At 45.7% G+C, this 25,082-nt stretch overlaps 1 protein-coding gene across 4 annotated transcripts in view; it reads right to left on the minus strand.

Moving 5' to 3' along the window:
- Positions 1-25,082, minus strand: part of PIGN (phosphatidylinositol glycan anchor biosynthesis class N) — a 276,457-nt gene that overhangs the window by 223,926 nt on the left and 27,449 nt on the right. For all 4 annotated transcript variants that reach the window (XM_030203213.1, XM_030203186.1, XM_030203203.1 and 1 more), the window contains exons 6-7: positions 24,843-24,949; positions 11,220-11,344 (exon numbers count right to left, since the gene is read on the minus strand). In XM_030203213.1, the coding sequence (XP_030059073.1) occupies positions 11,220-11,344; positions 24,843-24,949 (232 nt within the window). The remainder of the gene's footprint in view (positions 1-11,219; positions 11,345-24,842; positions 24,950-25,082) is intronic.

The raw sequence follows: 25,082 nt of genomic DNA on the forward strand, positions 1-25,082 counted from the left end.
GTGTTTCTGGTTGGTAGGTCTATGAGGCTGGTCATGTATCACGGGACTTCACCGTAGATAATTTTATGAACCGGGGTGCAGATTTTGAAAGCAATACGTTCTTTGATTGGAAGCCAGTGTAGTTTTTCTCTGAGGGGTTTGGCGCTTTCGAATCGTGTTTTTCCAAATATGAGCCTGGCTGCTGTATTTTGAGCGGTCTGAAGTTTCTTTATGATTTGTTCTTTGCATCCTGCATAGAGTCTATTGCAGTAAACTACATGGCTTAGTACCACTGATTGTATCAGGTTGCGAAATGTTTATCTCGGGAAGAATGGTTTCACGCGTTTAAGTTTCCACAGTGAGTGGAACATTTTCTTAGTTGTAGATTTCACTTGGCTCTCAAGTGTGAGGTTACGGTCGACTGTAACGCAGAGGATTTTCAGGCTGTCTGAGATAGGGAGGGTGTAATCTGGGGTGTTCATATTTGTGGGTTTGTACGTATTGCATTGGGATAAGAGGATGAGGCAGTGTGTTTTTTCTGTATTGAGTTTTAGTTGGAATGCATTTGCCCATGAGTTCATGATGTTCAAGCTGAGTTTGATTTCGTTGGTGATTTCTATCAGGTCATGCTTGTAAGGAATGTATATTGTGACATCGTCTGCGTAGAGGCCTTGGTTGGATAAGGACTTGGCTAGTGGGGTCATCATTACGTTGAAAAGGATTGATGAAAATGGTGATCCTTGAGGTACTCCACAGTCTGCTTTCCACGGTGATGATATGTTTGAATTTGATTTCACTTGGTATGCTCTAGGGGTTAGGAAACCCTTGATCCAACTAAGTATGTTTCCACCAATCCCAAAGTAATCTAGGAGTCTTAGTAGTATATTATGGTTTGCCATATTGAAAGCACTGGACATGTCGAATTAGAGGAAAAGTATGCTTTTACCTGTTGCTATTTCCTGCTTGAATTTGGCTAGAAGAGTAATTAGTACTGTTTCAGTGCTATAGAAGGGGCAAAAATCCTGATTGTGATTCATGTAATATTGAGAATTTGTTTATGTAATCAGTAAGTTGTTTGGTTACCATGCTTTCCATCAGTTTGACTGCCAGTGGGATAGATGCTATTGGCGGTAATTAGTGAATTTGTTTGGTTTTTTTCTTGGTATCTTTTGGTATTGGGGTGAGTAGGATGCTGCCTTTTTCCTTAGGGAAGAGACCATGTTGGAGCATGTAATTTAGGTGGTATGTGAGGTCTGCGATGAAGCGGTCGGGGGCGGATTTTATAAGGTAGCTGGGGCAGGAATCCAATTTGCAGTGAGTGTCGGAGAACCTATAAATCGCCTGGGTAACTGTTTCGGCGGAGAGGAGAGCAAAGTTTGACCAGGTTCGGTCCGCTGGGTATTCTCCAAAGGTTGGGTCCAAACCATTGATGAAATTTTCGATATCGGTATTGTCCTGAGGTAGTGTGTTGCGTAGATTTGCAATTTTTTTCATTGAAGTATTTAGGAAGTTTGTCTGCAGATGGGATGTCTGTATTAGTTGTAGTGACCAAGGTGATGTCTAGTAGTTTGTTCACAAGTTGGTATATTTTCTTCGTGTCTTTGTAATCTGACCCTATTTTAGTTTTGTAGTAGGGCCTTTTGGTCTATCTTATTGCGTATTTGTATTTTATTTGTGTTTGTTTCCATGCATTGAGTGTGTGTTCATCTTTTATTTTTTTCCATGCTCGTTCAAGTTTCCTGGATTGTGTTTTTAGTTTTTTCAGTTCGTCGTTGAACCATGGTATTGAATTGTGTCTTTGTGAGGTTCTTGTTCGTAGGGGTGCTATTTCGTCTAGTATGCTTTTGCATCTTTTATCCCAGTCTGAGAGGTAGTGTATGGAGTCCGTTTGTGCCGTCCATTCAGTATTGTATATCTGTTGCCAGAATGTTTTCAATTCTATTTGGCCTCCTGTGCTGCAAGTTGTGTGTTCTTGTGTACGGTATGAACCCTTCCTCCGCCAATTTAGGGATAGGTTTAATTTGCAGTGATTGGTCCATGGTGTTTCTGTCCATTTAATATCTGTTATTATTAGGTTCTGGTCTGTGGACAGATTGTGTGAGATGAGGTCGAGTGTGTGCCTTTTGACGTGGGTTGCTTGCATGTGTGGCCATTTGAGATCCCATAAGTGGAGGAATTCCTTGTATTCTCGTGCGTTGGCGGAGTTTGGGTCTTCTAGGTGGAGGGTAATATCTCCTAGTACTAGTATATTGGAGTTGGTTACACAAGTGTTAGAAATGAAGTCCATGAAGTCTGACTGGCTTTTGTTCCAGCTACCTGGTGGTCTGTAAAACAACACACAGTTCAGGTGATCAAGCAGGGATTTGTTGTGGATTCTGACTGAGGCAATTTCAAGTTGGGTTGTTATGGACTCGGCAGTGTTTTCGGTGGTAAAGTGGGATCGATAGATTAGTGCTATGCCTCCACCTCTCTTTTCCTTTCTGGTCCAGTGAATGATTTTGTATCCTGGAGGGCACAGGTCAAGGATTATGGGGTCCTTTTGATCATGGATCGAGGTTTCATTGATGAAAATTAGATCAGGTTTTCTAACATGATCCAGGCTGTTACTGTTGTTGTTTTGTTTACAACGGATCTAGCATTGATGTAACCCACTTGAATTTTTTGGTATGGGACTTCTGTGTTTGGTGTTGTGTGGATTTTTGTTAGTTGTCGTTTCTTTGTTAGGGTGTGATTATTATGACCTTTCTTTCCATTCTGTTGATGTTGTCCGCATATTGGTATTTTTCCTTTGTTTTGGTTGTTGTCAGTTTGATGAGGTGTGCAGTACCTGATCAGTCTTTAATGATTGTGTAGTATGGTTATGATGTTATTTTCTGCGAGTGGGATGGTTAGTGTTAGGTGGATCAGAGATAAGGAGTAGATTGCTAGGAGCAATTTGGCAGTATTCATTTTGGTATCAGTTCAGTTAGGGCTCCTAGAAGGCGTGTTCGATAGGGTGCGTGGTAGGACTTTGGTTTTGGGATAGGATCTGATGTGCAGGTCTTATGGGTTTGTGTATTTTCGGAATGCCTTTGAACTATTGAGATCAGTAGTGGCTCCGGGTCCTCTGTTATGGTAGTAAGCAGGGGGGGGGGGGAGGTGGGAGGGGGGAATAACTCTGGGGTACCGTGCTTCTTTGATATGTCTCCTATCAGCTAATTGCTTCCACTGTGAAGAGGCAATATCATTGGAGTGAACGTTGGCACACCAGAACACACCTGAAGTCTCTTTTGTCTGGGGTTTCTTTTAGTGAATAGATACAGTTAATTTACTCACAGTCAGATGTTCAGAGGTGTTGCCCCAGGACGCTGAGACTCCGTAATTCTGAGTGCTGTATCAATGGTTGGAGGTAGGAATCTAGGAGAGACAGCTATATTGCAGGGCGAAAGTGGTCGAACAGGTAGAGACAGCTCAGGGCTGGGTGGCTGGAGAGTTCAATATCTCATTGGGAGGGTATGGGACGCGGGGATTCACAGCTGCGATTGCAACAACGGTGGCTGGAGGTAGAAATCGGAGGGCAGGTAGCAGCCCTGGTCGCCCCTGCTACTGTACGCCGGGTCCCAGGAGCCCATCTCTGGGACACCTCCACCGCTCCCGTACTTCTCGTCAGCACCGCCGCCTTTGACGATACGACCACATTGCGCCGTCGACTGGGCCCTGGTGGTCATTCGTCTCTGCAGCTTGTGCACCACCTGGACAGCCCCGCCGGCACGGCGAGGAGTCAGAGCTGGTCATGTGACCACCACCAGGCGAGCCACACATGGTCCCCCGCTCTGGGGGCGGCAGCGGAGCTGTTCGCCGACTACGCTGGACACCGCCACGGATGGGAGTGCCGTCCACTGCTCCGCTCGTCTTCACCCCCACGAGCCCGGGCTTCCGCAGGTGCGTCCTGCTCAGGCCAGGAGCACCTTCCACTGCCCAGCCGGCCTTGGCCTCTATGCCGGAGCTCCCTCAGGTGCGTCTCTCTCAGGCCGGGGTGGCGTCCGCTGCCCAGCACAGGCTTCAGCTTCAAGCCCTGGGCTCCCGCAGGCGAGCCTCGCCCGGCCGGGAGCCGTCTTCCGCTCTGCTCGACTTTGCCCTCAGAGCTCCTGCTGGCAGGCGCGTCTCGCCCAAGCTGGGAGCCGTCCGCTGCTTCGCCCTCAAAGCCTGGAGCTCCTGCTGGTGCGTCTTACTCAGGCGCCATCTTTTAAGAGGTTGGCAGTATATGGAGAAATCAAATGCATTTTCTGAAAATGGAGTGATTTAACAGCACTGAAACTGGGGAGAAAGGCAATCATGCATTTTCTGGCAACCTGGGACCCATTTTTGGCCTCTAACCTTGAGAATATGCAGTATCCTTCTTAATCAACTGTGTACATGGGGCGGGGGATGGAAGGAGTAGTAAGGGGATAAAATAGAAAATTATTGGTTATATCTAGTACCTGAAAATGGATTAGTGGATAATATCTAGTTTAATGGATAAGGATCTATGATTCTGTTGTACATTTAACATAGTTGTTGTTCTGTGTTTTTATTATTCTACAATACAGAAGAGCTTTTCATAATTAAAAAAAAAAACACGAGGAAGTATCTGATCAGTCTTTTAGAGCTCAGACAGTTCATGACTGCCACCATTTGGTAGAAATTATGTGAGTCCTTGTTTATTCTTGCTCGCTCCTATTACCTAATGCAATAGTGGTGGTCTAACTTTTTAGATTATGTGCTTGCCATGTTAGTGTTAGTCCACTTAAATATGTGCAAAAAAAGTAAGCTGTGTTACCTCTTTATTGAGCTAATGGGATTGTGATTAGACTTCTAGATCAATGGAATAGAGGTAAGAATGAATGTATCCAAATGTAAAGATAAATTGCAGGCTGAATTATAAGGTTGTTATAGTGGTGTTTGTTTTCCAGCTATTAGGAAATAAAATTAAAAGATGACAGGAAGCATACAGGACAAGAAAAAAATTAGAACTGCGGGTAGGTGGGAGGGAGGGAGAGAGAGGGAGAGAGAGAGAGAGAGAGAGAGAGAGAGAGAACAGGATTTCATTTGCCAATAGGAATGGAAAACAAGTGATCTAAAAATGGCAACTACGTGACTTTATTCTGATTAAATGGTAAGTGCTATGTTAGAAAGTGAAAATATGATAAAACTGCCCTATATAGCAACTCATAATAAATAGAATTATTTTTAAAAAGGCTACGCCCTACTTTAGAATACCTAAAGATAGATAATCTATATATATAAAAGGCACCACTGAAGCCTCCAGCCGGAAGTGTGACGCGCCAGAGATATCCATGAGCGAAGGAAAATCAGAGGGGGGAGGGGTGGAGAGAGATGCCCTCACTCTCTCTGTAACACAAACACAGAACAGCAGGAAACTTAACACCGAAGGACTGAACTCAGAGGGGGAAGGGACACACACACACTCCCACATGCACACTCTGAAGAAAACCTTGCTAGCCCCCATTTCATTTGCATCAGAAACGGGTTTTTTTTACTAGTGGTATAATAAAATACAGTATATAGTGTGATCTTTCCTTTAAAACACTGCACAAAAGAGCAACCACTATGTTCCAAGTAACAGAACTATACTTACAATTTAAGAACAGAAAACCTGAGTTAAAACTGCTCATCCCATTCGTATCATAGGTGTTAGCATATCAGATGACTTCAAAATAATAAACAATTTGACAGGGCAGTGATAAGAGCCATAAGTGTGCAAGGATGTGTATTAGAAACAGGTAGAGTTATTAAAAAGTACCAAAAGAAAATTTTTGCATTATGATATGATGTATTATTTCAGTAAGTGAGGTCTATGCAGTGAAAAAAACAAAAACACAATTCACATTATTTCAATAGAATATACATGATGTTTTGCCATCTACAGTTCATTGCATTAAAACAATGCATATTATTTTATGTTAACACATGGGGAGTCTATACGCTAGCGTTTTTAGCATTTGCTAATATTTAGTGTGCCTTAGTAAAAGAGGCTCTGTGCTCCCCCCCCCCCCCCCCAGTCACCATTAAGTGGTGGAAACTGCATGCCTTTGAGGCCTTAAAGGTCCTCCCAAACAGCATTCCTAAATGTACTCTCACCAAAGGAAATCATGCACTGTGACACCTGCCAGCTTTCTTAAGAGTAGTTCCCAAAATCTAGAACTCACTCCCGAAGGGGCTACATCTAACTCAAGACTACCTCTACTTCAGGATGCAGGTGAAACCCTACTAGTCTAATAGCTGTAGTGATTGATTATCCAGTCACTCACATTATATCAGGACTAGCTTGCCACATCCCTCTTTCTCTACTCTTTCATCTAGCGTCTTCCCTCTTTCTGCCCCCTGCTTCCAGCATATTCCCTCTCTTTCATCCAACATTTCTCCGTCTGACAAGCTAGGGTCTCCCCCCAGTTTCTCCTCTTGCTTCTCCCCAGCAGCTTCTCTCTCTCTCCTGCCCTTTTTCATGTCCCCTCTTTCTCTCCCCATCTTTCCAATCATCTCTCTCTGCGCCCCTCTTCCATCACCCCCACTCTTCTTTTTCTCCCCTCTGCTCTCTCCATTTATCACTTCCTATCTCCATCTCCACTCCCCTTTCCCCCCTCCCCTCCCCTTTTGTACCCAGTATCCAGGGTTTCCTGGCTACTGCTGCTTCTCCTGATGAGCAGCAGCGACTGCAGCAAAACAAGTAAAACAAGAACAGAGCCACAGCAGCCTTCAGGCATGTGCTGTCAGCTCTGCCATCCTCTGCCCCAGCTGACATCAATTTTCTGTTCTGGAGGCAGAGGACTGGCAGAGCTGATAACGTAAGCCTGAAGGCTGCTACGGCTCCACGCTTTTTTTTTTTTGCTGCGGCTGCTCATTGAGAGAGAAGCAGCAGCGGCAGCAGCAGCGGATACCCTGACGCACAGTGCGTCTCAGTGGGAGACTTTCCCGCTTTGGCGGGAGTGCAAGAGATGTCCCGCCAAAGTGGGAGTCTCCCTCTGAGTGTAGAAGACTTGGCAGGTCTGCTCCCGTTGCATCTCTGCCAGGCTCACACTAATCAAGTACCATGGGAGATGCGTGGGACCCGGCTCTCTGTAACGCCGCTAGTGCTTCCTATGCCAGGTCCGCCTCCTCTGATGTAAACTTCCGGAACTGGCCCAGGAAGCATTAGCGGCACTGCAGAGAACTGGGTCCCGCGTGTCTCCCATGGTAGTTTAGCAGAGGTGCTACAGGAGGGAGGGAGGGAGCAAGATTGTGTTGCAGCGCCAGATGGGAGGTGGGAGAGAGAGAGAAAAATTAGGCAAGACTGAATGGGTGGGGAGGGATACAGGGAGAGTGAGTGAGAGATAGGGGTGATACTGGATAAAAGGGGAGAGAGAAATTGGGCAAGTCTAGATAGGTGGGGAGGGAAAGAGAAACAAGGCAAGATTGGATGGGACGGGGGGGAGGGGGAGAGAGAGAGAGAGTGACAGAGAAAGAGATGTGGCAATACTGAATAAAGGAGGGGGACAGAGGCTATGGGCTGGGGAGAGAGAAATTGGGCAAGACTGTGGTGGGGACACAGGAGTCAACTTTTCAAAATGATTGGGGATGCTAAACCCAATAGAAATTACCCCTCCATGGACAGAGTCAAAAAGTCTGCTCGATATTGGAGGTGCTCAAACACCCACAGAACCCAAAGAAATGGCAAAGATCCATGTTGGAGATGGTTATAGTAGAAGAAGTGAAGAAGACAGAAGAGGGAAAAAAATGACACATGAACAGCAGACCCTTGGAAAGAGAGTTAAAAGAAGACAGGAATGCAGTCACCAGAGACTGGGACCAACACAATTAGCAAAATTAAAAGGTGAGACAGCAAAGAGAAAATCAAATTGCGTTTTTAATTTAGGATGAAGTAATGCAGTAGCCGTGTTAGTCCACTTAAAAAGTTAATAAAATAAAAAAAAAATAAGCGAAACGTTATATTTTTTGACTGACTTTTGGAGACCAAAACCTACTTCTTGAGGTTGGGACAGTATACTGCTATAGTAGTATGCTTTTCCTGATTTAAGGTAGGGTTTTTGCTCCAGAAACTAGTCAAAAAATATAATGTTAGCCCAATAAAAATGTTTCACCTCATTTTCTGTTTTTATTTGTTAATTTTTAATGTAGCAATTGGAAAACATAAGCTTTTGAAATTTACATCTGCTTTCTTCATATTTTACACAGTACAAAGGGACATGCCACTGTTTCTGTTTCTTTGGTTGTATGCAGAGTAAGACTTCTTGGAAGTTCAGTTTAATTTTTGTCTACATATTTCTATTTTTAGTTTGTGGTTACTTATTCTATACTTCTTGAGGGGCTACATCTGTGAAAAAGGCCAGGTATTCTATTAGCATCAAGTGCCTGTGTAAAACTAATCTGTACTAATCCGGCTTGTTTTGTTTTCCAATAGGTATATTAGTGTTCTTCTGCCTATTGCAATGCTCAGGGTGTTGTTTTGGGGGTTTTTTTTTTCTAGGAAGGACCTTGTGTGACCCCTTGGAAGTTTGCTTGTAAACATACTAGATTCTGTGGTCCAACTTGTGAAGAATACTTTTTACTTTGTAGTAAAAAAAGCAGTTTTATGAGCTGTACTTATTACTTTTACCTGAGTATTTTTTTTTTGATAAGTCTTTCTACTTTTACTTCACTACCTTTGAAGCCAGTACTTTAGTCTTTACTTAAGTACTTTTAAAAAGTAACAACCCCATCTCCGTTGCTCAACATTTATAAAATGACCTGGAAATGGGAACCCCTTGGAAAGTCTATACAGTGGGAGAAGCAGAGGGATGGAAAATATTTTTTTTAAACTACTTTCCAAATTTGTATTTTGTTACTAAATACAAAAGTACAGCTTAAATGTAACAAGTAAAAAGTATGGCAAAAAATGTAACTCATTACAAATAAAATTACTGCAAATTGTACTTAAGTACTGTAGTGAAGTACAAGTATCAAATTTGTCAATACAACACAAACCTATTCAAAGTTATTAAATCACAAACATTGTGAAAAATTGCAAGAAGATCTTGTAGGACAGGAAGACTGGCCATCCAAATGGTACATGAATTTTAATGTGGACAAGTGCAAAGTGATGCACTTAGAGATGAACAAACCAAACTATAGATACAAGATGCTAGTTTCAAAAATATTATGAGTCAATACTCAGGAAAAACAGCTAGGCATCATCATGACCAATATGTTGAAATCTTTAGCTCGATATCTAGCAGCAGTTAACTAAGCAAACAGAACATTAGTAATTATTAGAAAAGGAATGAAGAATAAAATGCAGAATATCATAATGCCTTTGTATTAGAGGGACTAAGCATATACCCCCATCTATAAGTCAACAAAAACTGCATGCACAAATGTGGTGTGTCCAATATGCATGTGCAATCTAATTAAATAAAAATTTAGCACCTATAATTGGCTTTTTAACAAGCAATTATTGGCATTAATTACATTTAGTTAGAACTTACATGCAAGTAAAAAAAAAAAAAAAGGGGGAACAGAAAGGGGAGGGTCATGGGTGGAATGGGGACGTTCCTAGCGTTTGTGTGTGTTGTTATAGATTATGGGGGATATGCGCCCAACTTAGGTGCCTAAACTCAACCTCCAGGCATAAGCGCTATTCCATAAACCGCACCTAACTTTAAGCGTAGCTTACAAAACAGAACTTTTTTTGGTGCCATACATAGAATTCACTCGGTAGCTCATTTAAATGAATTGAGAATATAAAGGAGGAGATTCTATATATGGATCCTAAAACAATTGACGCTGAAATCAGTGTCAAGTGTATTCTATAATCGGCACCTAGATTTAGGCGCCAATTATAGAATAAGCTTAGTTGATATTTCAGCACCTAAATCTATGCGCATCCATTTACACCAACTAAAACATGGCGTAAATCCTGGTGCATAGATTTAGGCGCACTGGGCCATGTTCTATAACTAGGTGCCTAAATTGAATACCGCCCATGAAACACCCATTTTGCCACCCGTAACCACGCCCCTTTTGTCTGTGCGTGATATTCAGCGCACTTCATTACAGAATATGCTTAGCAAGTTGTGTGCCTAAATCCTAATCAGTGCCAACTAGTGCTCATTATTGCTTGTTAAGTGCTGTTATCAGCACTCATTAGCTTCTTAAGCCAATTAAGTTTCGTGTGGTTTTATAGAATCCGTGCCGTTGGCGCCTAAAACTAAGTACACTATATAGAATCCGGGGGAAAGGGGCTCTTTTACTAAGCTGTGATAGGCACTAATTACCTGAATTGGTTATTACTCTATTTACCATTAAGCTTCTCTTTGCTTCATGTACAATTTCTCATTCAGAAGAGGTTTTCTAAATGTTAAACATCCATAGCTATCCTAGTACGTTTATGAGACTGCATTGTAAAATTGGATTCTTACAACACATTACTTTCTTACGCATTATTCTTTGTTATGTATCCTATACTGTTTATTGTAAGCCACAATGAACTGAAACATGTAAAGGGCTCTTTTTACCAAGCTGCAGCATAAGGGACCTGAACTGGTGTCGGCGCATGTATTTCAAGTGCACCAAGGCCCCCTTTTACCGCAGCGGGTAAAAAGGAAGTCTTTCTTTCCTGCAGTACAGTACTTGCTGCGTGGCCATTTCGGAGAGCAGCCCTTACCGCCACCCACTGAGGTGGTGGTAAGGGCTCTCATGCTTAACTCGGCAGTAACCGGGTAGTGCTCGGCACTACCTGATTCCCGCAGGGTACACACCAGTGCTACAAAAATAAATACATTTTGTAGCGCCACATATGATGGCGCACTAGGGGTAGGAAGTACCACCCGGCTGCTGCAGTAGCCTAGCAGTACTTCCTGTTTAGCAAGCAGTAAGCCCACGTTGGGCTTACTGCATTTTAGTAAAAGTGGCCCTAAATAAATAAAACACAGCAAATATGGCTTAAAACAGGATGCACTAAAGTGTTCTGTGTATGTTTTGCCACCGGCACACATTAAGCATGCAGTATATATTTTTTTCTTATTTTGGGATGGGGCCAGTGTGCACGGTTTTATATTCTAATAGCAGACAATAAGAGAAGGACTGCAAACTCTATCTGCTGTCATGTTACATGTATCAATGTAATATATAGAGCTCTATTATCAAGACTGAAAATATATTAGTATAAAATGCTGCCTAAAATAATGAGCTATTCAACTGAGAAGTGATAAATTTTCAAAAATTACCTTGATGATGGTCGATGAGCATGACCATTAGTGTCTAATCCCAGTAAATGCAGGAACAGAACTATCTTGTCTTCATTCAGTTTAGAAAGCAGCGTTTGGTTGTTTTGGGCAGAATGGAAGAAGTCCTGAAGAAAAAAAATCATAATATTATTTCAGCATCCTGAGTCAAACTTCTGACGTTTTAGAACAAGGACTGTGCCGGGCAGACTTCTATGGTCTAAGCCCTGAAAATGGCAAGAACAAATTAAGATCAGGAATACATTTGAAGTATCACATCATACCTTATCTAATGAGTTTATCTTGATGGGCAAACTGGAAGGACACTACATGTCTTTATCTGTCCTCATCTACTATGAAGAACTCCAATGCAGGCGGACTGACAGCAGAAACACGGCCCTGTGTTGGATCTTGATATGGTGCATCAATAAAGAGTGTCTGTCCTCCACTGACATGTGGAAGTCATAAGTCATCCTCTACTTCCTTTGTATTTGTTTTGTCTTTATTTATATGAAGCTAGAAATATGAGTAACCTCACATAGTAGCTTTAAGACCTTCCCACATGGCCTCCAGGGATATCCCCTTCAGTACATCTGAAACTGAAAGCAAGGTAGTCCCCTATCTGCCCCTGGATCTGCTTTACCAATGTGGGGTCGTCTGTTTAATACCTCCACTGCTGCTTAGTTTATCATTAAGCCTTCAGAAGGAGAGGCCAGGAGGCCCACTCTCCTCCATAAGTTCTACCCAAAATGAAGCATGGTCAGAGTTCATCATATAATTGATTTTGGAGACGCTTAACTTCGATAGCAGTCCTTTATCCACAAAAACATAATCAATACAGAAATATGTCTGATGCACATGGGAGAAATGAGTGAAATCACACAAAGACGGATGCTTCCTGCCATCTGTCAACTATACTAAAGGCCTCCAGAAATTTGTGCAATTCCCTCCTATCCTTTTTACTACAGGCTGCATGCCACTCTCTATATTATCAAAAAAAAAAAAAAAAGAGGAGAAGCTTCCAGATTAAAATGTCCACCCACAATAAGTTGCTCCTTTTGAAAATATATCACTAATTAGGCCCCACAAAAAATCCCTCTATTCCTCATTAGGTACATAAAGATTGACCAGGGTATATAAGATGGTATGAATAACAGCCACCATCATAATAAAGCGTCCTTGAGGGTCTCTCTTTATCTTCCTTATCTTCACCGGAAGGTCCTTAGCAAACAAAATCCCCACCCGTCTCTTCTTACCCACTCCCTGAACAGAAGCCCACAAAGTGGGAACCTCAAATCTCGCACCAAATGCTCATGGGACTTTTTTTTTTTGGTTACATTTGTACCCCGCGCTTTCCCACTCATAGCAGGTTCAATGCGGCTTGCATATTATATACAGGTACTTATTTGTACCTGGGGCAATGGAGGGTTAAGTAACTTGCCTAGAGTCACAAGGAGTTGCCTGTGCCTGCAGTGGGACTCGAACCCAGTTCCCCAGGACCAAAGTCCACCACGCTAACCACTAGGCCACTATGAGTTTCCTTCACAAAACAAACCAAGCCCCTACACTCTATACAGTTAACAAATGAAAGCATGTCTCTTAAAGGGCGAATTAAGTCCCTTAATTTTATAGGTCAATGTTTAAACCTTTAGACCCCTTGCAAAAGACACTAACACTGAAAATTTCCTATCCCACACCAGAAACACCAGCCCCTGCCCTCCTTCCTTATCTCCCCAGTCTCATCCCCACTCCCTCCTACATAGGACAAAAACAAAATTTCCCACTAGTCGTCTCCATGAGAAGTCATATACACCTCCACCTTTCCCATCATCGAGGAAGATTTGGGAGAGATACCGGTGCCAGAAATGGTATTCGAAGCTGACGAGTCAGAGAAACTGAATGAAATCTGCATAAACCTGGAGGATGCAATGGGACAATTTGACAAATTGAAGAGTAACAAATCTCCTGGACCGGATGGTATTCATCCCAGAATACTGATAGAATTCATTGCCAGAGTAAAAGCGTCAGCTTAGTAGGGTTTAAAAACAGGTTTGGATGGCTTCCTAAAGGAAAAAAAACATAGACCATTATTAAAATGGACTTGGGGAAAATCCACTGCTTATTTCTAGAATAAGCAGCATAAAATGTATTGTACTGTTTTGGGATCTTGCCAAGTACTTGTGACCTGGATTGGCCACTATTGGAAACAGGATGCTGGGCTTGATAGACCTTCGGTCTGTCCCAGTATGGCAATACTTATGTACATGTCAGGTTAGGGAGGTAGGAGGAGGGCCTTCTGTGTATGTATCCTCTGATTCCTCTAGTGGTAAAAATCTTTTCAGAATAAACCAGGAAACTATGGGCTTAGAAAAATCTGGCTCTGCTCCTGCAAGGGGCATCCATCAAGAAACCAACCTGGTTACAATCTTCCACAACCGTAATAAAAGACAATTGGAGACCTTGCTTACATTCCAACATCAGGTCCCTTATCCGTGGGGTGTTGAGCTGGTAACACTCGGTTAAACTGATCTGTCCAATAATATCTCTCCAATTCTGATGTCTTCCAGGAAAGACTTAATTAGACCGTTTTATGGATTTAAATTAAACTCATGTGAAAGGAAGGCCCTAGACCCCCCCTTTTCTGTCTCATGCAAATCCTGCATATTACCCTATATATTTATCAGTAAGATTTGAAAAATCTCAGTGCAACCCTATAGTTTTCAGTTGTTTGATTCATGCAGGGCTTGCTTCCACAGAAGCCTTCCACCAATCCTTGGAACATCAACATGATACTAAACTGATTAAAGCTGCTTTTTGACCTCTAAATTAACTATTAGCACACATTAAACCTGTGTTAACAACACTTAAAGTTATACAGAAAATAGGGTCCTTAGAGACGTATCCATTCTACACAAAGTTTTTTTCAAAACAAGTTTGGCTCTGCACAAACATCCCAGATTTCAACTTTAACTAGTCAAATGTTTCTCCAACATTCTTCCATAAGTTTCTTGCTCACATAGGTGTAAGTATTTCAGACCTTAGACTGCAGAAGAGCATTAGCATTCTACCTGGAGCAGAAAAAAGTCCCTGGAAAGTCTACCCAGCTTTATATTTCATTAGACCCCAATAAGCCTGGGATTGCAAAAAACAATCACAAACTAAGTGAATGGAAGATTGCATTTCTTTTGCTTAACATACATATGTTCAGGCGGCCTTCTTGGAAGGGCATTTAAAGGATTTGAAATTCTGGAAATTAGGCTTTAGGACAATTATATGGTCTTTGAAAGAAATTAAAAGCATGAGGCTGGATATACAGAGGGGGGGGGGGGGGCAGTAGATTAATTAAAGTGTCAGTGTTTAGCATCACATGGGTTAATTATTTTTATAGAAGTTTTTTTCAAGGGCAAACCCTGTTTTACTCACAGAAAAGGGCCTTCATAAAATTACCCCCGAGAATATATAAAGCGAATGCTACATACCTGTAGAAGGTATTCTCCGAGGACAGCAGGCTGATTGTTCTCACTGATGGGTGACGTCCACGGCAGCCCCTCCAATCGGAAACTTCACTAGCAAAGTCCTTTGCTAGCCCTCGCGCGCCCGCGCGCACCGCGCATGCGCGGCCGTCTTCCCGCCCGAAACCGGCTCGAGCCGGCCAGTCCAGTATGTAGCAAGACAATACACTTCAAGGGAAGACTCAACTCCAAAGGGGAGGCGGGCGGGTTTGTGAGAACAATCAGCCTGCTGTCCTCGGAGAATACCTTCTACAGGTATGTAGCATTCGCTTTCTCCGAGGACAAGCAGGCTGCTTGTTCTCACTGATGGGGTATCCCTAGCCCCCAGGCTCACTCAAAACAACAACATTGGTCAATTGGGCCTCGCAACGGCGAGGACATAACTGAGATTGACCTAAAAAATTTACCAACTAACTGAGAGTGTAGCCTGGAACAGAACAAACAGGGCCCTCGGGGGGTGGAGTTGGATCCTAAAGCCCAAACAGGTTCTGAAGAACTGACTGCCCGAACCGACTGTCACGTCGGGTATCCTGCTGCAGGCAGTAATGAGATGTGAATGTGTGGACAGATGACCACGTCGCAGCTTTGCAAATTTCCTCCATGGTGGCTGACTTCAAGTGGGCTACCGACGCTGCCATGGCTCTAACATTATGAGCCGTGACATGACCCTCAAGAGCCAGCCCAGCCTGGGCGTAAGTGAAGGAAATGCAATCTGCTAGCCAATTGGATATGGTGCGTTTCCCTACAGCCACTCCCCTCTTGTTGGGATCAAAAGAAACAAACAATTGGGCGGACTGTCTGTGGGGCTGTGTCCGCTCCAGATAGAAGGCCAATGCTCTCTTGCAGTCCAATGTGTGCAGCTGACGTTCAGCAGGGCAGGAATGAGGACGGGGAAAGAATGTTGGCAAGACAATTGACTGGTTCAGATGGAACTCCGACACAACCTTTGGCAGAAACTTAGGGTGAGTGCGGAGGACTACTCTGTTGTGATGAAATTTGGTGTAAGGGGCCTGGGCTACCAGGGCCTGAAGCTCACTGACTCTACGAGCCGAGGTAACTGCCACCAAGAAAATGACCTTCCAGGTCAAGTACTTCGGATGGCAGGAATTCAGTGGCTCGAAAGGAGGTTTCATCAGCTGGGTGAGAACGACATTGAGATCCCATGACACTGTAGGAGGCTTGACAGGGGGCTTTGACAAAAGCAAACCTCTCATGAAGCGAACAACTAAAGGCTGTCCTGAGATCGGCTTACCTTCCACTTGGTAATGGTATGCACTGATTGCACTAAGGTGAACCCTTACGGAGTTGGTCTTCAGACCAGACTCAGACAAGTGGAGAAGGTATTCAAGCAGGGTCTGTGTAGGACAAGAGCGAGGATCTAGGGCCTTGCTGTCACACCAGACGGCAAACCTCCTCCAATGAAAGAAGTAACTTCTCTTAGTGGAGTCTTTCCTGGAAGCAAGCAGATGCGGGAGACACCCTCTGGCAGACCCAAAGAGGCAAAGTCTACGCCCTCAACATCCAGGCCGTGAGAGCCAGGGACTGGAGGTTGGGATGCAGAAGAGCCCCTTCGTCCTGCGTGATGAGGGTCGGAAAACACTCCAATCTCCACGGTTCTTCGGAGGATAACTCCAGAAGAAGAGGGAACCAGATCTGACGCGGCCAAAAGGGAGCAATCAGAATCATGGTGCCTCGGTCTTGCTTGAGTTTCAACAAAGTCTTCCCCACCAGAGGAATGGGAGGATAAGCATACAGCAGACCTTCCCCCCAATCCAGGAGGAAGGCATCCGACGCCAGTCTGCCGTGGGCCTGAAGCCTGGAACAGAACTGAGGGACCTTGTGGTTCACCTGAGATGCGAAGAGATCCACCAGGGGGGTGCCCCACGCCTGGAAGATCTGTCGCACCACACGGGAATTGAGCGACCACTCGTGAGGTTGCATAATCCTGCTCAACCTGTCGGCCAGACTGTTGTTTACGCCTGCCAGATATGTGGCTTGGAGCACCATGCCTTGACGGCGAGCCCAAAGCCACATGCTGACGGCTTCCTGACACAGGGGGCGAGATCCGGTGCCCCCCTGCTTGTTGACATAGTACATGGCAACCTGATTGTCTGTCTGAATTTGGATAATTTGGTGGGACAGCCGATCTCTGAAAGCCTTCAGAGCGTTCCAGATCGCTCGCAACTCCAGAAGATTGATCTGTAGATCGCTTTCTTGGAGGGACCACCTTCCTTGGGTGTGAAGCCCATCGACATGAGCTCCCCATCCCAGGAGAGACGCATCCGTGGTCAGCACTTTTTGAGGCTGAGGAATTTGGAAGGGACGTCCCAGAGTCAAATTGGAGCAAATCGTCCACCAATACAGGGATTCGAGAAATCTCGTGGACAGGTGGATCACGTCTTCTAGACCCCCGGCGGCCTGATACCACTGGGAGGCTAGGGTCCATTGAGCAGATCTCATGTGAAGGCGGGCCATGGGAGTCACATGAACTGTGGAAGCCATGTGGCCCAGCAATCTCAACATCTGCCGAGCTGTGATCTGCTGGGACGCTCGCACCCGCGAGACGAGGGACAACAAGTTGTTGGCCCTCGCCTCTGGGAGATAGGCGCGAGCCGTCCGAGAATCCAGCAGGGCTCCGATGAATTCGAGTTTCTGCACTGGGAGAAGATGGGACTTTGGGTAATTTATCACAAACCCCAGTAGCTCCAGGAGGCGAATAGTCATCTGCATGGACTGCAGGGCTCCTGCCTCGGATGTGTTCTTCACCAGCCAATCGTCGAGATATGGGAACACGTGCACCCCCAGCCTGCGAAGCGCCGCTGCTACCACAGCTAGGCACTTTGTGAACACCCTGGGCGCAGAGGCGAGCCCAAAGGGTAGCACACAGTACTGGAAGTGGCGTGCGCCCAGCTGAAATCGCAGATACTGTCTGTGAGCTGGCAGTATCGGGATGTGTGTGTAGGCATCCTTCAAGTCCAGAGAGCATAGCCAATCGTTTTGCTGAATCATGGGGAGAAGGGTGCCCAGGGAAAGCATCCTGAACTTTTCTTTTACGAGATATTTGTTCAGGGCCCTTAGGTCTAGGATGGGACGCATCCCCCCTGTTTTCTTTTCCACAAGGAAGTACCTGGAATAGAACCCCAGCCCTTCTTGCCCGGATGGCACGGGCTCGACCGCATTGGCGCTGAGAAGGGCGGAGAGTTCCTCTGCAAGTACCTGCTTGTGCTGGAAGCTGTAGGACTGAGCTCCCGGTGGACAATTTGGAGGTTGAGAGGCCAAATTGAGGGTGTATCCTTGCCGGACTATTTGGAGAACCCACTGATCGGAGGTTATAAGAGGCCACCTTTGGTGAAAAGCTTTCAACCTCCCTCCGACCGGCAGGTCGCCCGGCACTGACACTTGGATGTCGGCTATGCTCTGCTGGAGCCAGTCAAAAGCTCGCCCCTTGCTTTTGCTGGGGAGCCGCGGGGCCTTGCTGATTCGCACGCTGCTGACGAGAGCGAGCGCGCTGGGGCTTAGCCTGGGCCGCAGGCTGTCGGGAAGGAGGATTGTACCTACGCTTGCCAGAAGTATAGGGAACAGTCTTCCTTCCCCCGAAAAATCGTCTACCTGTAGAGGTAGAAGCTGAAGGCTGCCGGCGGGCGAACTTGTCGAATGCGGTGTCCCGCTGGTGGAGAGACTCTACCACCTGCTCGACTTTTTCGCCAAAAATGTTATCCGCCCGGCAAGGCAAGTCCGTAATCCGCTGCTGGACTCTATTCTCCAGGTCGGCGGCACGCAGCCATGAGAGCCTGCGCATCACCACACCTTGAGCAGCGGCCCTGGACGCAACATCAAAAGTGTCATAAACTCCTCTGGCCAGGAATTTTCTGCACGCCTTCAGCTGCCTGACCACCTCCTGAAAAGGCTTGGCTTGCTCAGGGGGAAGAGCATCAACCAAGCCCGCCAACTGCCGCACATTATTCCGCATGTGTATGCTCGTGTAGAGCTGGTAAGACTGGATCTTGGACACGAGCATAGAGGAATGGTAGGCCTTCCTCCCAAAGGAGTCTAAGGTTCTAGCGTCCTTGCCCGGGGGCGCCGAAGCATGTTCCCTAGAACTCTTAGCCTTCTTTAGGGCCAAATCCACAACTCCAGAGTCATGAGGCAACTGAGTGCGCATCAGCTCTGGGTCCCCATGGATCCGGTACTGGGACTCGATCTTCTTGGGAATGTGGGGATTAGTTAATGGTTTGGTCCAGTTCGCAAGCAATGTCTTCTTCAGGACATGGTGCAAGGGAACAGTGGACGCTTCCTTAGGTGGAGAAGGATAGTCCAGGAGCTCAAACATTTCAGCCCTGGGCTCGTCCTCCACAACCACCGGGAAGGGGATGGCCGTAGACATCTCCCGGACAAAGGAGGCAAAAGACAGACTCTCGGGAGGAGAAAGCTGTCTCTCAGGAGAGGGAGTGGGATCAGACGGAAGACCCCCAGACTCCTCGTCAGAGAAATATCTGGGATCTTCCTCTTCCTCCCACGAGGCCTCACCCTCGGTGTCAGACACAAGTTCACGGACCTGTGTCTGCAACCTCGCCCTGCTCGACTCCGTGGAACCCTGTCCACGATGGGGGCGTCGAGAGGTAGACTCCCTCGCCCGCATCGGCGAAGCTCCCTCCGCCGACGTAGTCGGGGAGCCTTCCTGGGAGGTGGCCGCGGTCGGTACCGCACGCGGTACCGACGTCGGGGACCTCAACCTGGGCGATGGGCCAGCCGGCGCCACGCTCGACGGTACCGGTGGCGCAAGCACCGCCGGTACCGGAGGGGTAGGGCGCAACAGCTCTCCCAGAATCTCTGGGAGAACGGCCCGGAGGCTCTCGTTTAGAGCGGCTGTAGAGAAAGGCTGAGAGGTCGATGCAGGCGTCGACGTCAGTACCTGTTCCGGGCGTGGAGGCTGTTCCGGGCTGTCCAGAGCGGAGCGCATCGACACCTCCTGAACAGAGGGTGAGCGGTCCTCTCGGTGCCGATGCCTGCTGGGTGCCGAATCCCTCGGCGACCCAGAGCTCTCGGTGCCGACACGGGGAGGAGACCGGTGTCGATGCTTCTTCGATTTCTTCCGAAGCATGTCACCGGAGCTCCCCGGCACCGACGAGGAGGACGTCGAATCCACCCGTCGCTTCCTCGGGGCCGAGACTGAAGAAGGTCGATCTCGGGGGGGCTGTACCGCAGGAGCCCTCAGGGTAGGCGGAGACCCACCCGAGGGCTCACCGCCACCAGCAGGGGAATGGACAGCCCTCACCTGCACTCCACCCGATGCACCACCGTCCGACGACATCAGCAGACGAGGTCCTGGTACCACCGACGTCGATGCAGCTATCCGATGTCTCGGCGCCGATGCAGAGGCCCGATGCCTCGATGCACTCGATGCAGGGGCGGCCGAGAAAGATGGTCTGGACGCTGACGACGTCGATGCACTCGAAGATCCCGGTGCCGATGCCGACGAAGAGCCCGAGAACAACACGTTCCACTGGGCTAGTCTCGCTACCTGAGTCCGCCTTTGAAGCAGGGAACACAGACTGCAGTTCTGAGGGCGGTGCTCGGCCCCCAGACACTGAAGACACGACGAGTGTCGATCAGTGAGCGAGATAACCCGGGCGCACTGGGTGCACTTCTTGAAGCCGCTGGAAGGCTTCGATGTCATGGGCGGAAAAATCACGCCGGCGAAATCAAAAGCCGAAATGGCGAAATTCGAAGCACCAAATTTAGAGGGAGAAAAAATCTCGACCGAGGCCGAAAAAAGGCCTACCCCGACGACGAAAGAAAACTTACCGGGGCAAAAAAGCTGGAAGTACGGGGAGGATTTACACGAAACCCGGCGGGGGGTTTGCGGAGCACTTCCCGACAAGGACAAAGCTTTCCCGAAGGAAAAAAACACGTTCAAACAAATTGGACGCGCGAGGTCGACTTTCCGGGGCTCGACACGGCGAAAACACGACCGTACCGAGTGCGGACAAAAGAAGACTGGCCGGCTCGAGCCGGTTTCGGGCGGGAAGACGGCCGCGCATGCGCGGTGCGCGCGGGCGCGCGAGGGCTAGCAAAGGACTTTGCTAGTGAAGTTTCCGATTGGAGGGGCTGCCGTGGACGTCACCCATCAGTGAGAACAAGCAGCCTGCTTGTCCTCGGAGAAATTAAAATATGCAGGACTAGAAGGCACATACTTTTACATGACCTGTGTATAGCAACTGTCATGGGTATTTACAGTGGAATTCTGTTTTCTAAGTTTTGTCCTTTTTTGTTAAAAGCAACCCGTGGTTAGGAATTCCCATGTGTGAAGGCATAACATCCTGCTTGTCCTCAAAGAAAGTAATGCAGCTTATCTTCTAATAATGCCCGCTATGATCTGTCACACCTCGTATATATATATTTTTTAAAACAGCCAAATTCAAAAGAGTATGGATGTATATAGATAACTGCCGTTAATCTATATTTAAATGAATATAAGTTATAGACAGACTTGGACATCTACAACTGTTGTGCTGGTGTCGGTGTTGCTTAAAAGCCGATCAGGGTTGGCTTGAAGAGTAAAACTTACCAGCAACCGATGAACTTCCGTTTCGTAAAACCAGACGCTGTCTGTTTGAAAACCACCAAAAAATAGGGATTAGGCCATTGCTTGCTTATATTAGTAAAAAGGGGTGGGAGGAAAAAACGACGTCATTGGACCATCAAGGTCCTATAAGCCACATAGTAAAAATCCTGTAAATTAACTAGGGATAGAGAATGATCTATATATTTTGGGGGTTAGAATGAAATGGACCGAAAAGCTTCAATATTGTCATATTGAGTCTGTATATGTAGAGGAAGCTTACAAAATAATATTATATACGAGGTGTGACAGATCATAGCGGGCATTATTAGAAGAGACGGAGGTAAAATCTATGTCATATACATTGTCGAAAGGTTTTCTGGACGTATTTAAATGCGATAGGTTCCATCCTCCATGCGTGTTTTTCAAATCAAATGAATTTTAAAGTCGGGATTTCACATGCCTGAATAACATATATAGAGGGACATAATCGAACGTCGCCGGTGATCTATTTTGGCGTTGGCGCAACAGCTGGCCGGAATCGTATTTTCGAAAAAGATGGCCGGCCATCTTTTTTTTCGATAATACGGTTTAGGCCGGCCAAATGCCAGAGTTCGCCGGGGTTGAGATCGCCAGTTTTGTTTTTCAGGATAATGGAAAAAACTGCCTGCCATCTCAAACCCGGTGAAATGCAAGGCATTTGGTCATGGGAGGAGCCAGCATTCGTAGTGCACTGGCTCCCCTGACATGCCAGGACACCAACTGGGCACCCTAGGGGTCAGTGCGGTGGACTTCAGAAAAAGCTCCCACATGCATAGCTCCCTTACTTTGGGTGCTGAGCCCCCCAACCCGCCCCCCCCCCCCAAAACCCACTACCCACAAATCTACAACACTACCCTAGCTCTTAGGGGTGAAGGGGGCAACTACATTTGGGTGGCTCCCATTTACCAGCACAAGTGTTACAGGTGGGGGGGGATGGGCCTGGGTCCGCCTGCCTGAAGTGCACTGCGGTACCCACTAAAAGTGCTCCAGGGACCTGCATACGCGCAGGCCTCTAAGACTTGTTGCTGCTGTATAACCTTGGCACACCAGTTGACACCTGAAGACTAATCTCTTTGAAAAAGTCCTTTATTTGAAAAAGCACGTTTACTCACAGTTAACTACATATCAGAGGTTGTGTGAGATTATCAGTAGGTCAGAGCTGGCAGAATGGTGTACAATGCCCTCTTTCAGCAACATTCAGGGTAATAACTAAGTTCTCTAACGTGGGTAACACATGAAAGGGATCTAAAAGTGGCTGACAAAAATGGCCACTACCTCATGGACTACCGGAAACAAAACTGGACACACTCTGACCCAGCTAGCATGGGGAAAAGCACCATGGGAGTAGAGCCCACTACCCTACACCCACCACAATGCATTGCTCTGCAGTGCACCTAACAGAAAAGGTGTCACACTCACCCAAGAGCCACATCACAACCAGGGAAAGGCTGTCAGAGGATAGAACACATTCTACTGTCATGAAGGTGGGTACGGCATTTGAGGCTGGCATACAGGCTGGCAAAAAAGGTTTTTAGTTTTATTGTTTTAGTGTGGGAGGGGGTTGGTGACCACTGGGGGAGTACGGGGAGGTCATCCCCAATTCCTTCCGGTGGTCATCTGGTCAGTTGGGGCACCTTTTTGAGGCTTGGTCATGAAAATTAAAGGACCAAGTAAACCCGGCGAAATACTGCTGAACGCCGCTTTTTTTCTTCTATTATCCGTGAAAGCCGGCCATCTGGTAGCCACACCTATGCCCGCCCATGTCCCGCCTTCGCTACGCCGCCGACACGCCCCCTTGAACTTTCGCCGGCGAGGCGACGGGAAAGCGGCGATGCTGTAAAAAAAAGCCGCTTTTGATTATACTGATTTGGCCGCTTTTGCGAGATCGCCGGCCATCTCCCGATTTATGGCCGGCGATCACTTTCGAAAATAAGCTTAATAGGGTATTTAGGGAAATTGTCATGGAAACTGCCCAGAACACAGCTGCTAGGCTTATTTATGGTAAATTGAGGTTTGAAAGTTCAAGACCACTGTGTGGGAAACTGCACTGGCTCCCTGTCAAGGACCGAATAACATTTAAAATTTGCGCTCTGGTGCATAAAATTCTCTATGGTGAAGCCCCTGCGTATATGGACACCCTTGTGCGCTTACCACCTCGAAACTCTCACAGATCAGCTCGCTTGTACTTAAATTTGCATTACCCAATCTATAGTGGCCTCAAGTATAAAACCACCTACGCCTCCACCTTTTCCTATATTAGCGCACAACTGTGGAATGGTCTACCTAAATTTGTGAAAATTACCCCTGATCATCCGACCTTCAAAAAATATCTTAAGACCTTCTTATTTGGAAAAGATTATGCTTAAGACCTGCCCCGCATCTCTTCCTATTGAATTCAATTTCTCTTTCCACATTTCCCCACCTTTATTATTACTCTCTAGTCTCTTTCACTTCAATGTCGTTGACTGTTTGCTGTAGAATTGATGTATGATTTCTGTAGATTGCAGTAAGCCACATTGAGCCTGACCGTGGGTGGGAAAATGTGGGATATAAATGCTATAAATAAAATAAATTATCAAATGATATTACAACCCACTTTCCTGTTTCAAACTAGGTAATTTATCTAGATTGACTGAATATCTTTATTCATATAGATTGTGAAGACACAACTTTGGTAAGCCAGCCCCACTTTTCTCTTAAGATATATACACTAAGTATTGCCTGCACATAACTCATAAACATAATATGTCATCATAATATTCATGATACTGTGACATCCACAAAGGGATAATATTATTTTTATTGTATTGATGCTATTAATGGTTTTTGATAGCTAATTAATTTTAAACTTGTTGGGTCAATACTGACATTCTCATACAAGATTTTGGTCCTCATTTATTTTAATCTTTCATTTGCGCAATATTATTTTGTCTTATTTTTAATCAACATTTTGTTTGAAGTTCTGTGTGTTTTTCATTCAATTGTTCATTTTACCATTTTATGAATGTAAGTTTTTGTGTAGTTTGTATTTATGATTATATTTTTGTGTTTTTATGTCAGACCCCTGAGGCAGGCATTTGTACGCTGAAACACGGCCCATGTCGAGTCTTTTTAACAATAAAGGACGGCATTTATCTCTTTCTTGAAGGCCCAGTGTTGCCTTTTTGTTCTTGTTGTATGCTTGTATGATTTATTACCCTCTCTTTTGTGACTGCGTAGTATACCATTCTAGAAATCTCTTGGTTAAGCTGTTGTGGTAGTTGGGTTAGTTCAATTTAAAAAAATATATATATATATAATTTTATCTTCTCTTTTTGTTTTATTTATATTTATTACCTTCAGAAATCTCTTGAAAGTTTGTATACCTCTAATTATCCTGGATTATGTGTAATGGCATCATACACACGGAAGGACTAATATCTTTTGGTCCTCAAGGACCCGCGTGACAGGTAAGCAACTTTACTCTATCTGTATACATGTAAAACCAAATATAAAGTAATATCTGTTAACCTTGACGTTGTCAAAAACCCAAGTATCCAGTTTAGAGGCATCTTGTGTGGCAAAGTCTTCTTTTTCTGCTGAGTAATAGTGCGTATAAATATGGTCCCCACTGGCACCTATAAGAGAGTTGTAGTAATAAGGTCAAGTAAAAGCAAGCAGATTAAATGATTGCACTCTTTGTTTATAATATGACAGTAAGTTCCATGCAAAACTAATGGTGTATACTTTGCAGGACAGGCTTGTGCATGT

Source organism: Microcaecilia unicolor, chromosome 1, assembly GCF_901765095.1.
Source record: "Microcaecilia unicolor chromosome 1, aMicUni1.1, whole genome shotgun sequence".
NCBI lineage: Eukaryota > Metazoa > Chordata > Amphibia > Gymnophiona > Siphonopidae > Microcaecilia > Microcaecilia unicolor.